The sequence below is a fragment of the Pelophylax lessonae genome, assembly GCF_965119305.1.
Source record: "Pelophylax lessonae genome assembly, chromosome: 11".
NCBI classification, from domain to species: domain Eukaryota; kingdom Metazoa; phylum Chordata; class Amphibia; order Anura; family Ranidae; genus Pelophylax; species Pelophylax lessonae.
This window is the reverse complement of record NC_138778.1, coordinates 214846928-214862104: the sequence shown is the minus strand read 5'-3', so window position 1 is coordinate 214862104 and position 15177 is coordinate 214846928. Positions and strand designations below refer to the sequence as shown.

The following is a 15177-nucleotide window of genomic DNA, read 5'->3' as shown; positions in this document are numbered from 1 at the left end:
TCTCTTTCCTTTTCTTTCCCTTTCCCTCTCTTCCCCTTTCTTTCTCTTTCTTCCCCTTTCCTTCTCTTTTCCTTTCCTCCCCTTTCTCTTTCCATTTCCCTATCCTTTCTCTTTCTCTAACTTTCATTCTTCCTCTGTCCCTCTCGCTCTCGTCCTCTTTCCTTCCCCCCTTCTCTTCTCTAGCCTTCTCTTTCCCTCTCCCTCTTTCTTTCTCTTTTCCTCTCTTTCTTTGTCCCTCTCTTTCTCTCTCCCTCTCTATCTCTTTCCCCTTCCCTCTCTATCGCTCTCCCTCTCTTTCTCTCCCATTCTTTCCCTCTTTTTCTCTCTCCCTCTTACCCTCTCTCCCTTTTTCCCTCTCTCCCCTTTTCCCACTCTCCCTCTCTATCTCTTTCCCTCTCTCTCTCTCTCTCTCGTTCCCCTCTCCCTCTTTCCCTCTCTCTCTCTTTCCCCCTCCCCCTCTCTCTTTCCCTCTCTCCCTCTCTCTTTTTCCCTCTCTTTCCCTCTCTCTCTCTCCTTCTGTTTCTCTCTTTTTCTCTTTTTTTTCCTCTCTCCCTTTCCCTTTCTTTCTCTCTCTTTTTTCTTCCTTTCTTCTCTCCCCCATCCCTAAACACTCACCTGTGTTCCCCTATCACCGCTGCCAGCTCCAGGGTGATCTCTGCCACTTTGCGGTTGTCCAGGCTGTAGAAAGGGGTACAGAGGGCATCAGTCAAATTGCTGGGAGGTGGAAGGAAGTAGAGGCATCGCCAGCTGCTGTGTGTGTCTATGGATGCAGACAGCACCAGCTGGGAGCGTGCACGCATGGGTGTCCCCTTAGCAGCCAGCTGGCAAAGGAGACACCCACAATCAGGCCCGGGAGAGCCAGCTGCTTGGGGACCGACCACAGGAGAATAAAACAGGCAAATTTAATATTACTTTAATTAAACATTTTTTTAATTGATAATAACAACCAGACACAGGGGAGGGTTGTTGAGATGTTTATTGTACAAAGTCACAAAAATTTTGCCCATATCCCATTATTTAAAAAAAAACACAAAATTCATACTAGTCTGTATATCTGATGGGAAATAATGACTGCTCTTCCATCCAAATGGCTTCTGACGCTGTATTGTCCGCTGTACATGGAGGTAGGTGATGAACTACAAAGGAAAGGAGGCATTTAAATAGAAGGGTTCACTACAAGTGTTCCAATTTGGCTGCCCAAACTTCTTAAAATGTTTCAGTTTGCTAATAAAAATCAGCGTGGAGCTGTCCAAGGACTGTGACCTAGACACAGCATTTCATGTGCCTACATATCCCTCAGAGATAAAAGAAAGTTGAACGTTTCCAGCTGGCTTGTAAACATTAAAAGAAGCAGAATAGTTGAAGATTCAAGATATTTATGGCGTTGCCAAATAAATCTGTATAGAGGTGGGGGTTACACTTTAAAGTTGAAGGTTCCCTTTAAACAACGAGGCGACAGATTCACGAAAGATGGTCGTCTTGCTTTTCCAGATCCAGTTGTTCGATCCCATTGCAGATGGTGAAGTTTAAATATTGCTGGGATTGATTGGGGTCGGCAGGGGAAGACGTTCGTGGTGGTCGCTCCTTGATTTCTACAGAAAAATAATAATCTCATGGAAAATCAGGATTTCATTTTCAGTGCAGATGCTGAAATTACTCATTCTGAGATAAGAACGAACGTATCCTCCTTTCACGGCACTGGGAGAGGGGCAGATATACCATCTGCAACCTGAAGTGCTAGCTCTTTGTAGTTTAAAAATTGCCACTGATTCTGATGCTTCTCTGTTTGATTGATTTTTTTTGTATTGAATTTAAAACAAATCCAATATAACACATGGTGTGGGTCTATGGAAAGCTATTGGAATTCTTCCAACCTTTACACCCCTTCTTTTTCAACCTGACTTTGAATACATTGGAATAATCCATGGTGTAAAAATAACCATAGTAGCCCATGAAGCTGCTATGGGGCCCGGGGTAGGAAAGGGGCCCCATCAGGGGAACAGAGAATTATTAAGAATGGCACAGGTAGCTAAAGTACAACATAATCATACATGTAAATGTGCTGCGGGGGTTTAGGCAGTGGTGTATTTTGGTTTTGTGCTGCCCTAGGCAAGACTAAAATTGGGCGCCCCCCTTCCCCATCCTATGTAAATTTGCCCCACTCCTTCCTTTTTAATTGATGTGACTCCCTCCAAAATTCCCAGCATGAACCCCTGAGATCTCACGAAAGGGGGGGTGAGAGGGGGTGGGAGAAAGAGAGGGTATTGGGGAGGGAGAGCGAGAGAGGGGGCTGAGAGAGGGGGGAAATGAGAGAGAGGGTGAGAGAGGATGAGAGACAGAGAGAGGATGAGAGAGAGAGGGGGGGATGAGAGAGAGGGGGAGATGAGAGAGAGAGAGGGGGGGGATGAGAGAGAGGGAGAGAGAGAGAGGGAGAGAGAGAGAGCGAGGGAGAGAGAGAGAGAAAGAGGGGTGAGAAAGAGAGGGTGAGAGAGAGGGGGGATGAGACAAGAGGAAGAAAGAGGGGGTGAGAGAGAGGGGGTTGAGACAGGAGGGGTTGAGGGGGGGGGCGGTGAGAGAGAGAGGGGGATGAGACAGGAGGGGTTGAGGGGTGCGGTGAGAGAAAAAGGGGGGGGTGAGAGAGAGAGGGAAAGAAAGAAAGGGGGGATGAGACATGAGGGGTTGAGAGAGAGGGGGGTGAGAGAGAAAGAGAGAGTGGGGTGAGAGAGAAAGAGAGAGGGAGTGAGAGAGAAAGGAGGGGTGAGAAAAATAGAGAGAGAGAGGGGGTGAGAGAGAGAAAGAGAAAGAAAGAGAGGGGGTGAGAGAGAGGGGGTATGAGACAGGAGGGGTTTAGTGAGAGGGGGGTGAGAGAGAATGGAGGGGTGAGAGAAATAGAGAGAGCGAGAGGGGGTGAGAGAGAGAGAAGGGCGGTGAGAGAGAGAGAGAGAGAGAGGAGGGGGGTGAGAGAGAGAGAGGTGGGAGAGGCGGCTCTAGCAACCAGTGGCAAAAAGAGTCTCAGGTGGAGGAGGAGCAGCTTTTTTGCTGCCCCCCCTGCAAAGTGCCGCCCTAGGCCTGGGCCTTGTTGGCTTAGGCCAAAATACAGCACTGGGTTTAGGAGTATACTAAACAGCCCATGGGTCCAAAGATACACTTGCTCTGGCAAGTCTAGAAAAAAAGAATTGAGACACCTTAGTAAAAGCTTTGTGGTCTTGGCCAAGCCAGTTCACCTCTCAACATTTACACTATATTGTCAAAAGTATTGGGACGCCTGCCTTTACACGCACATGAACTTTAGTGGCTTCCCAGTCTTAGTCTGTAGGGTTCAATATTGAGTTTGCAGCTATAACAGCTTCAACTCTTCTGGGAAGGCTGTCCACAAGGTTTAGGAGTGTGTCTATGGGAATGTTTGACCGTTCTTCCAGAAGCGCATTTGTGAGGTAGAGAGAAGGCTTGGCTCGCAGTCTCCTCTCTAATTTATCCGAAAAGTGTTCTATTGGGTTGACGTCAGGACTCTGTGCAGGGCAGTCAAGTTCCTCCACCCCAAACTCGCTCATCCATTATGGACCTTGCTTTGTGCACTGGTGCGCAGTTATGTTGGAACAAAAAGAGGCCATCCCCAAACTGTTCCCACAAAGTTGGGAGCATTGTCCAAAATTTCTTGGTATGCTGACGCCTTAAGAGTTCCCTTCACTGGAACTAAGGAGCCAAACCCAACCCCTGAAAAACAACCCCACACCATAATCCCCCCTCCACCAAATGATTTGGACCAGTGCACAAAGCAAGGACCATAAAGATATGGACTGGAGCCTGTCTAACATCAGTGCCTGACTGCACAAATGCACTTCTGGAAGAACGGTCAAACATTCCCATAGACCAGTGATGGCGAACCTTGGCACCCCAGATGTTTTGGAACTACATTTCCCATGATGCTCTACTGCACTGCAGAGTGCATGAGCTTCATGGGAAATGTAGTTCCAAAACACCTGGGGTGCCAAGGTTCACCATCACTGCCATAGACATACTCCTAAACCTTGTGGACAGCCTTCCCAGAAGAGTTGAAGCTGTTATAGCGGCAAAGGGTGGGCCAACTCAATATTGAACCCTACGGACTAAGACTGGGATGCCATTAAAGTTCATGTGCGTGTAAAGGCTGGCGTCCCAATACTTTTGACAACATAGCGTATTTATACCATACATCGGAGATCCCTCCTGAAGCTGGAAATCACTGTAATAGACACCACTACTCCAGTGATCCCCACTGGCTTCTAGGTCCTATCCCTTACTGCATTCTGAACACAGGAGGTCAGCCAACTGCTACAGGCGCCATTCAGAGAATGCCTTGCAAAACCTTCTCTGATTGGACAAGGTGGGAGATCAGCATGGTGACACTGCACTCTCCACCTCCTCCAGAGAATGTGTCCCACTGATGACGTGTGTAGAAAATCTCTGAGATGTGCAAATATGGGTCCAGTGTAAACTCACATTTTCAGTTTTTCTGTAAAGGTGAACTTACGCTATAATTTATACATACTTTATGTTGGTTGTAAACCCTTACATATACCCAATAAAGTGACTGGCCTCTTGTGATACACAGAGATAAAACAAATCCTCCCACATAAGTTGCACCGGTTTATCTGTTGCTCCTCTTCCTACACCCTTCCAAAGTAAACAGATCAAAGGCTATTTCTGAACTTCCAGAAGGCAGGGATCTGACATCACACACTGCACAGCTCAGAGCAGAGAGCCAAGTGTAATATGAGACCTGAGTGGAAGGAAAGGACACACCTCCTTCTACACCGCATCTGTCAAACACAAGAACTGCGGGCCAAATACACCCTCGCACCTCTCTTGCAGCTGCGGCATCCCCTCATCTCCACCCCTCACCTTGTCACAGCTGTCAGTAGCAGAGAGAAGGACAGAACTCCTCCGCCAGATCCTGCGCTTCTCTCCGTGTGGAGAAGCTCAACTCTGGCTCCCGGTGTCAGCAGCAGAGAGGAGGACAGAACTCCTCCTACAGATCCTCTGCCTCTGTGTGCAACCGTGGCACCCCCTCATCTCCACCTCCCCTGGTCTCAGCATTCAGCAAACTCCAGGCCTCTCCTGACCAGTGGCGGTGTTAATTACCCCTTTGTGTTGTAAAAATGAGCAGTGGCAGTGATAATTACCCCCCTCATACTGCATTGGTGGCCAGTGGCAATGTTATTTAACCATGTCCTGATGATTTAGTGACCAGTGGCAGGGATAATTAACCCCTTCATGCTGCATTGGGGACCAGTGGCAGTGATAATTAACCCCTTCATGCTGCATTGGTGACCAGTGGCAATGTTATTTAACCATGTCCTGATGAATTAGTGACAAGTGGCAGTGATAATTAACCCCTTCATGCTGCATTGGTGACCAGTGGCAATGTTATTTAACCATGTCCTGATGAATTAGTGACCAGTGGCAGTGATAATTAACCCCTTCATGATGCATTGGGGACCAGTGGCAATGTTATTTAACCTTGTCCTGATGAATTGGTGACCAGTGGCAGTGATACTTAACCCCTTCATGCTGCATTGGGGACCAGTGGCAATGTTATTTAACCATGTCCTGATGAATTAGTGACCAGTGGCAGTGATAGTTAACCCCTTCATGCTGCATTGGTGGCCAGTGGCAATGTTAATTAGTCCTATCCTAAAGAATGTGGCAGTGTTAATTAACCCCTTCCTGCTGCATTATGAAGGAGTTAATAAACACTGCAACTGGCCACTAATGCAACACAAAGGGTTAAGTAACACTCCAACGACCACCAATGGGGAGGAATGTGTTAAATAGCACTGCCACTGACCATCAATGAATCACTGAGCACACTAATGTTACAAGAGCTGCAGATCTATAAACAATTTCAGGGGTTCCCCGAGATCTCAAACTTTTTGCTACAGGTTCCTCCCAGTTGATATGGTCTTTCAAAAGGCACATTTCACTGACAGCTACATTTTCTCTCTATATCTGCCAAGGCGTATGTACCCAGAAACCTGTGACATCACAGTGTGGCTGGAGATGTTTAAACCAATAATAAGCCATAACTATTCACCTTCAGCCATCGAGAGATCGGAGACGTTCATTGAACCATCTTCACTTTGACTGCTGTTGGCCCACTCCAAGGCTGGCAGTTGCTCCGCCCCCTGCACTGCGCCCTGCGCACCGGAGGCATCCGTCAGAACAGCTGAATCTCCTTTGCAAACAAAAAAGGTGGGATGAAAGGAAGAACTACAACTTTCTGAACAAAAAAAATTGCCAAACCCAAACAGATATAAAAACACACAACTTATTGCAGCTCTGTATTCAATAAAAATGTAATGCAATTTTTTCTCACGAAAGCGGAGTTACCCCATTAACCACTTGCTGACTGCCCAACGACTATTTACGTCGGCAGTCAGCCCCTCACAGGCAAAGTGACGTCGCTAGCCTGTGAGGCTCTAGGGAGCGAGCGCACGCCGCCGGAGGCGCGCTCCCGCTCGCTCACGGACCCCCCCGCGTGCGTGCCCGGCATGTCCGCCGGGCACTCGCGATTGCCGGTTACAGCGGGAGAAAGGCAGACGGCTAATGTAAACAAAGCCGACTGTCATCCTCCCCTGTGTAAGAATAGTGATCATACGGTTCTGCTATGTAGGACCGTTGATCACTGTTCTTACACCTCAAGCCACAACCAATCACAGTTAGAAACACGCCCCTAGGGACACACTTAACCCCTCCCTCTCACAAAAAGTTAACCCCTTCACTGCCAGTGTCATTTTTACAGTAACAGGGCCTATTTATAGCACTGATTACTGTAGTAATGTCACTGGTAACCCCAAAAGTGTCAAAAATGTCAGTGAAGGGTCCGATCTGTCCGCCGCAATGTTGCAGTCCCGCAAAAAAAAAAAAAAAAAAATCGCAGATCGCCGCCATTACTCGTTAAAAAAAAAAAAACAACATTAATCACAAAAATCTTTCCCTTAGTTATTAAACGCAATAACTTTTGCGCAAACTAATCAAAATACGCTTATTGCGATTTTTTTTTACCAAACATATGTAGCATAAAACAAATTGGCCTAAAATGTTAAAAAATTTAGATTTTTACATTTTTTTGAGGGGAATTTCATATAAAAAAATGTGAAAAATATTGTTATTTTTGCAAAATTGTCGCTCTTTTTTTGTTTATAGCGCATGATCAAAAAAATTGCACAGGTGATCAAATACCACCAAAAGAAAGCTCTGTTTGTGGGAAAAAAGGACGTCAAATCCGTTTAGGTACAGCATCGCACGACCGCGCAATTGTCCGTTAAAGTCACGCAGTGCCGAATCGCAAAAGAGGCCCTGGTCAGGAAGGGGGTAAAATCTTCCGGGGCTTAAGTGGTTAATGCTTGGGTTGTTTGATCATAGCTGAAAAGGCTGATGCAACCTCCATAGTCCACATATTGCTTATTGGTATAGGCCAGTTATGGCGAACCTTGGCATCCCAGATGTTTTGGAACTACATTTCCCATGATGCTCACTTACACTGCAGAGTGCATGAGCATCATGGGAAATATAGTTCCAAAACATCTGGGGTGCCAAGGTTCTCCATCACTGGTGTAGAGGTTTGATAAAGCCAGTCAGGTGACAAAACTAAGAAAACACTACCATGTTACCAACTCTTAGGCCTCATGAACACGGGCGTTAGAAAAAACGAGCTGCAGAGCCATTACTAACGCCAGAAAAAAGCAGCTGTAAAAACGTACTTTTAGTAGCTTTTCCCATTGGCGTTATTGCACGTTTAGCCACGTTGGCTTTTAGCAGCGTTTTTCTGCCTCTATTCAAAATCAATGGTTGCCTAGGAGCCGTCTTTGATATGGCTTGAAGCCCATTGATTTGAATGGAAGTCGCATCCAATTCGGATGATCCGACTTGTGGTGCGACTTGCGCTCTGAGGATCTTGAGGGGGAACTCCACGCCAAAATGGAAAAAATACGTCGCTTTTTTGCGTGCGGTTTCCCTCAAAATCCATACCAAACCCGAAGGGCCTGGTTTGGAAACTGAGGGGGACCCCTCACGCTGGTCTTTTTTCCATTTCGGGGTGGAGTTCCCCCTCAAGATCCTCAGAACGCAAGTCGCACCACAAGTCCGACTTGGATGCCACTTCTATTCAAATCAATGGGCTTCCGTAGGGAAAAACGTATGACGTGGCTTAACGCTGTATAAGCAAAATTAAGCAGCCTTTAGGAGCGTCAGAAGTTTTTACAGCTGTAGGAACCCACACAGATGTCTCCCAAATCGCCCCCAAAGTCAGACTGAAATGATGGTTTGAAATTGTGCGAGTTCAGCTGATCTCGCACAAATTCAAACTCGCATTCAGTGTGAACCTAGGCTAAATCCTGGAAGCTGATTGGTTTCTATGCAGAGCTGCAGCAGATTTTGCACGCTCCAGTTTTAGCAAATCAACCCCAAAGCAGTGGTGGCTGGTGCTCCAGGGGCCGGGGGGTGCGGCAGACGGACCACACCATACAACCCCCCCCCGACCGCACCAGCTCCAGCCCGCACTGTCCCCCATCCCCCCCCCCCTGGTCGCCGTCTCACTCACCCTGGGCAGGCAGCGGCAGCTTCCCCCTCAGTTTCCTCCCTCCTCCTCTCCTCCTCCGCTACTTGGTCAATAGCATGGCTTTTCCTTTCGGCCAATCGGGAAACGGGTCTCAGGACACACTTCCTGATTGGCAAGGAGAAGAATCAGTATGGCAATAGCGAATTTTTATTTGCTATTGTCACACAACTGGGTGGGCTAATGGCGCAGTGTTCTGTGCCCCGAGCCCACCCTTTTTTGAAGCCTATTAGAGCCTCTGGCTCTAATCACGTGCTTCAAAAAAAAAAAAAACCCCATTGGAATCCATGCGTCCGGCGCCCCACATGTAGATTAGGGGGCAGGACGTATGGATAGGGGGGCGGTGCCCCTGTGCCCCCAATGCATCAGCCGCCACTGCCACAAAGAGTACTATAATCCCCTGTTCACATCGGGCCAATTTGACATGCCAAATCACAGTCTATAGCCGGCAAAGGCACCGTCTGAATCTGTGCAACGCCGACTTTGCAGCGCCGCACCGATTCCCAAAAGTAGTTCCTGCACTACTTTTGACGACTTTGGGACCGATTTCAATAGACATCTGCGCATGAACCCGCACAGATGTCTCTGTCCCAAAGTCAGACTGAAACTCCGGTTTGAAATCGCTCGAGTTCAGCTGAATTTGCATGATTTCTCACCCACATTCAGTGTTAATCTAGGCTTAATGCGCCACTTGGGCACTTGTTTGTTTCTGGTGATACAGCAAGGTTTTACCTGTTAGGTAGCCGAGATCCTGGCTGTCTCCACCGTTCACCAAGTTATCGCCTACTGTAAAATTTTGACTGTTTAGAATAGAAATGTTGTAATATTTAATCACAGGAGGATGGACTGCCATATGGGTATCTGTAAAATAAATGAATATTATTATTATTACCACAATTGCCAGCAATTGAATCGACTTTCCCAATACAGATTGCCAAAGGTTACATGCTTGCGATTATTATAGTTTTGTATAGCAGAGCTATCCATTGATGTTCGCTCTGCACGACCCCTGTACCCCTGATGCCAGCCCATAACCTCAATTCCAATACTAAACTAGGGCCACCAAAGCGATAGTTAAAGAGGAGTTCCACCCCCCAGGAAAAAAATGAAAAGTCAGCTGTCCAGGGTTCCCGCAATTTCGGCACCCGAAGCGGATTTCGGGTGCTGCCGCCGCCATGCAGGGTAAGGGACCCCAGCAGTGAAGCCTTTTGGCCTCACATCTCGTTCCCTACTGTGCATGCATGAAGCACACTGCACTTTCTAATTGGCCCGGCGGCGGAGGAAGAAGGAGGGGCGGCACTGTCTCCTGGAAGTGGGGAAGGGTACCTGTCAAAAACAGGTACCCATTCCCCCCTACCCCCTGAAAGATGCCAAATGTGGCACCAGAGGGGGGTGGAAGCATATAAGCGGAAGTTCCACTTTTGGGTGGAACTCCACTTTAACAGATGCTTATCTCAGGAGTGCGGTTATACAGAGCTTTCATTCATTCATAAACTGAAGCATAGTAAACACAGTTTACTATGCCTCAACTGTGAATGAAAAAAAAAACGAGTTAGTGATCGTTACCGACCATTAGGATGATGAATAGAGCACACACAGGGGGCCGGGGCAGCAGGATAGGAATAGAGAGGTGGCGAGGGCTGCATATATAGCAATTATTGTCCTCCATTTCCTTCCTGAAGCCGCTGAATGTCTACAGGAGGGAGAGGAAGAAAATCTGTCGTTCAGTGTGGTTATAAATGCTATATCAAAAATATTTAAAATGGCTTCGGATCTAGTGTCCCTACAGCTGTGCACTTCTCATTAGGTCTGATGGAATAAGAAATTGGATTGTGGGACAATTTGCTCTATTTAGGGACCAACAATGTCACTTGTTCTTAGAAACTGTGGCCTTGTATGAGTGAGGTGCAGATGATGAGGGATTTTTTCTTGATGACAACATTTTCATTCTTTTGGGAGATGGAAATGTGGATGTTTATCTATATATTTGCTACAGATTATATTTTTGAGGATCAATAAAGATATGACTCTCATAACTGCACTCAGCCCTGGGGTAACCATTTGTTAGGCCTTCTCTTTGGTGGCGCTAGTTAAGTAAAGATCACCACTATGGTGGCGGCACATGTATCATTATGGTCATTTGGGCGAGCAAGATAAAAAGGTTGTGGTAATGATTTAGACCAGTGGTCTCCAAACTGAGGCCCGGGGGCCAGATGCAGCCCTTTACTTTCATTTATCTGGCCCTTGGGACACTATTCCTTACACTGACATTAATAATGGGATATCATTTCTCCCACTGACACCAATAGAGGAGCATAATTCCTCCCACTGACACCAACAGTGCAGCACTATTCCTCTGACAAAAACAATGAGGCACTATTCCTCCCACTGACATCGATGATGGGGTACTAGTTCTCTCATGGATACCAATGATTGGGCACTATGCCTCCCACTGACACCAATAATGGAGCATAATTCCTGCCACTGACACTAACAGTTCAGCACTATTCCTCCCACTGATACCAATGATGGGGCACTATTCCTCCCACTGACACAAATGATGGGGCACTATTCCTTCCACTGACACCAATGATGGGGCACTATTCCTCCCACTGACACCAATGATGGGGCACTATTCTTCCCACTGACACCAATGATGGGGCACTATTCCTCCCACTGATACCAATGATGGGGCACTATTCCTCCCACTGACACCAATGATGGGGCACTATTCCTCCTACTGACACCAATGATGGGGCACTATTCCTCCCACTGACACCAATGATGGGGCACTATTCCTCCCACTGACACCAATGATGGGGCACTATTCCTCTCACTGACACCAATGATGGGGCACTATTCCTCCCACTGACACCAATGATGGGGCACTATTCCTCTCACTGACACCAATGATGGGGCACTATTCCTCCCACTGACACCAATGATGGGGCACTATTCCTCTCACTGTTTAACGCTCCTGCGTTTTATGTATAATGTGGATTTACAGCTGCAGAAATATTCCACTTCAGTAGTCATGTAGAGAAACGCTGAGACACCAATCCCAACTCCCAAGACTCATCATGTGTGGATAGTCTCAATTCAGCAAGTAGATACACACACTCAATAAGATGTTCCTAGAGTGACTTATATGTATAGTAATATAGTGATGATAGGCTGAAGAGACAGGTTGGGTAGAGATGGTAGATGACAGACACTTGAAAGGAATGTTCTTGAAAGTAAGATAGTAGCAGATGGGATGCAGATAGGTTAAGCAATCATGTATGGTAGCAGATGATAGAGTAGCAGGTGAACATACAGGATAGACAAACCCAGTGCAAGAGCAGATGGTATTAGGCTCAAGAGCTAGCAATCTTAGTTAATGCAGATGTAGTAATAGTCCTTAGTATGCAGAGCTAGATAGTGTAAGCTTTAGTATGAAGGTTATAGAGGTTTCCCCTGTGGGGTACTTATCACTAGTAGCAATGTAGTAGAGGAGAGGTTCGGCAAGAGCGGATGATCCGGTAGCGGGATACAGGGATCAGCAGCGTGGTTCCGATAGCGAGGTATGCTTGCAAGCATGAGAGCTTCAAGGCAGATTATGCGGTGTTGAACGAACATGTGAGTGAGACCGCCGGAGGTTGAAATAGCCGCTCCAGCGGCGCTCAGTGATGACAGCATCGGTCTTAAAGGTGTATGCGCACCTTACCAAAAGAGAATGGTGGGGCGCATACACTTAGGAAAAGTGGAATTAGGGTACCAAAGGTACCAGAACATTACAGTACCCCCCCCCTTAAGGCCGGCTCCTGAAGGCCTCTGGAGCTGGTTTGTCTGGGTACTTCGCATGAAAGTTGCGGATTAATCTAGGGGCATGTATGTCAGAGGTGTTTAGCCAGGTGTCGTCTTGGGGCCCATAGTTCTTCCATCGAACTAAGTATTGAAGTTTTCTTCTGTGGATACGAGAATCCTGAATCTCTTTTATCTCATATTCTTCTCCACCTTCAACTTGTACAGGAGGAGGAAGTGGGATAGTAGGCCTTATTCCTTGGTCAGGAACATGGGGCTTCACGTGGAAAATGGGATGTATTTTGAGGTCTATTGGCAATGTAAGCTGTACTGCAGCTTTTCCAATAAGTTTCTTGATTGGGAAAGGTCCCAAGAAGAGAGGTCCAAGCTTTTTGCTAGGGATTTTCAGTCTTAAATTTTTTGTTGAGAGCCAAACGAGGTCCCCAATAGCATACTGAGGAGAAGGTCTTCTGCGAAGATCATAGTACTTCTTTTGTTGACTATGAGCGTGTGCAATGGTAGTATTAAGCAAACCCAGAGAGTCCTTTATTTGGGTAAGATAGTCTGAGGCTACTGGGTTATTTGAAGGAAGGATGCATGGTGGAAGAATAGAGGGATGAAACCCATAGTTCAAGTAGAACGGACTCTGCTTGGTCGTACTGTGGGTTGCGTTGTTGTAGGCAAATTCTGCCAGAGGGAGAAGATCCACCCAATCATCCTGTTGGTAAGAAGTGTAACAACGTAAATATTGCTCGATGCATTGGTTGACTCTTTCAGTCTGTCCGTTGGTCTGCGGATGGTAAGGAGAAGTGAGCTTCCGCTCAATTCATAGTATGTGACATAGTTCTTGCCAGAACTTGGAAATAAATTGTGATCCACGGTCAGACAGAAGAGTTTTTGGGATACCATGTAACTTAAAGACATGTTTCATCAGGAGTTCTGCCGTTTGTTTGGACGAAGGTAGTCTGCGAATAGCAATGAAATGTGCCATCTTTGTCAGATGGTCCACTGACACCAAGATGGTATTAAATCCTTTGGAAGGAGGTAGTTCTACTAAAAAAAAGTCCAAGGACACAACTTCCCATGGAGTTTGTGGTATTGGTAGACTGCATAGTAGACCGGATGGTCTCGTAGTGTCAATTTTGGACCTGGCACAGACATTGCATGAAGAGACGAATTTTTGTATAGATGTTTTCATGTCAGGCCACCAGAATTGTCTGGTAATCAGATTAAGTGTCTTTGTCATACCCATATGTCCTGCCATAGGCACATCATGCGATAATTCCAAGATCTTGGTGCGCATGGTAGGTGGTATGTAAAGTTTGTCGTTGTAGTAGAGGAAGCCTTCTGCATCGGTATTTAGTTGTGGTGGGGGTGAATCCAAACTTATACCATGCAAAACCTCTTCCTTCAAAGAACGGACAACTCCAATAATACGCTTGTGAGGTATTATAGGAACGGAAGGGATTTCGAAGTAGTTTTCTTCAGTTAGTCGTGATAGTGCATCCGCCTTTTTGTTCTTATCTGCAGGTGTGTAGGTCACTAGGAAGTTAAACCTTAGAAAGAATAGTGACCATCGTACCTGTCGGTGAGAGAGAGTTTTGTTAGTCTGAAGATATTGAAGATTTTTATGGTCCGTGTATATAAGTATTGGTAATCGAGTGCCTTCGAGTAGATGTTTCGCCAATTCTCCAGAGCCAATTTTATAGCAAGCAGTTCCTTTTCACCCACGGGGTAATTTACCTCTGGACTGCTTAAGGATTTAGAAAAGAAGGCGACTGGATGGAGTGGTGAAGTGTTAGTTGGTCGTTGGGAGAGTATTGCTCCTACTGCCATGTTTGACGCATCTACTTCCAGAATGTATTGGAGGGATGGGTCTGGATGGCGTAGTATGGGAGCAGAAGTAAACCTTGTCTTTAACAGGTGAAAAGCTTTATTTGCTTCATCTGACCATTTGAATGGTCTCTTAATGCTAGTGAGCTGTGTGAGGGGTCTCACAATGGCAGAGAAGTTCCTGATGAATTTCCTGTAGAAATTAGAAAATCCAAGGAATCGCTGTAGCGCCTTGCGGGTGGTTGGTGTAGGCCAATCCTGAATGCAGGATATCTTACTCATGTCCATCTTGATTCCTGTTTTGGATATGATGTAGCCTAGAAACAGTACCTCTTCTTTATGAAACAAGCATTTTTTCAGTTTCACGTATAGGTTGTGTGCAAGCAATCTCGATAATACTAGTCTTACATGTCTTATGTGTTCAGACAAGGATCGTGAATATATAAGTATATCGTCCAGATATACCACAACACAGACATCTAGTAAGTCTCTGAAAATATCGTTTATAAATCGTTGAAAGGCTGCAGGGGCGTTGCATAGCCTGAATGGCATTACAAGATATTCGAACAATCCGTATCTAGTTCTGAATGCAGTCTTCCACTCGTGTCCATCACGGATTCGAATGAGATTGTATGCCCCTTTCAGGTCCAATTTTGAAAAATAGGTAGCTCCACGCACCTGCTCAATGAGTTCAGGGATAAGCGGTAGAGGATAGCGATCTTTTATTGTAATAGCATTCAATTGCCTATAGTCGATGATAGGCCTGAGACTTGAGTCCTTATTGCGGACAAAAAAGAGTCCTGCTGCTGTGGAAGAAGTGGAAGGTCTAATAAAACCTTTTTTCAAATTCTCATCCAAATATTCTTTGAGATGGGAAAGTTCATCCTGTGAAAGAGGATAAACATGACCGAACGGCAATTTTCTATTTGGGAGTAGATCAATACTACAATCATAGTCTCTATGGG

At 46.2% G+C, this 15177-nt stretch overlaps 1 protein-coding gene across 1 annotated transcript in view; it reads right to left on the bottom strand.

Moving 5' to 3' along the window:
* Window positions 1–1412: 1412 nt before the first annotated feature.
* ZBP1 (Z-DNA binding protein 1) overlaps window positions 1413–15177 on the bottom strand; it is a 49719-nt gene continuing 35954 nt past the window's right edge. Inside the window, exons 9-11 of the mRNA XM_082272883.1 lie at window positions 9329–9457; window positions 6074–6214; window positions 1413–1592 (exon numbers count right to left, since the gene is read on the bottom strand). Coding sequence (XP_082129009.1) covers window positions 1462–1592; window positions 6074–6214; window positions 9329–9457 — 401 coding nt within the window. The 3' untranslated portion in view covers window positions 1413–1461. The remainder of the gene's footprint in view (window positions 1593–6073; window positions 6215–9328; window positions 9458–15177) is intronic.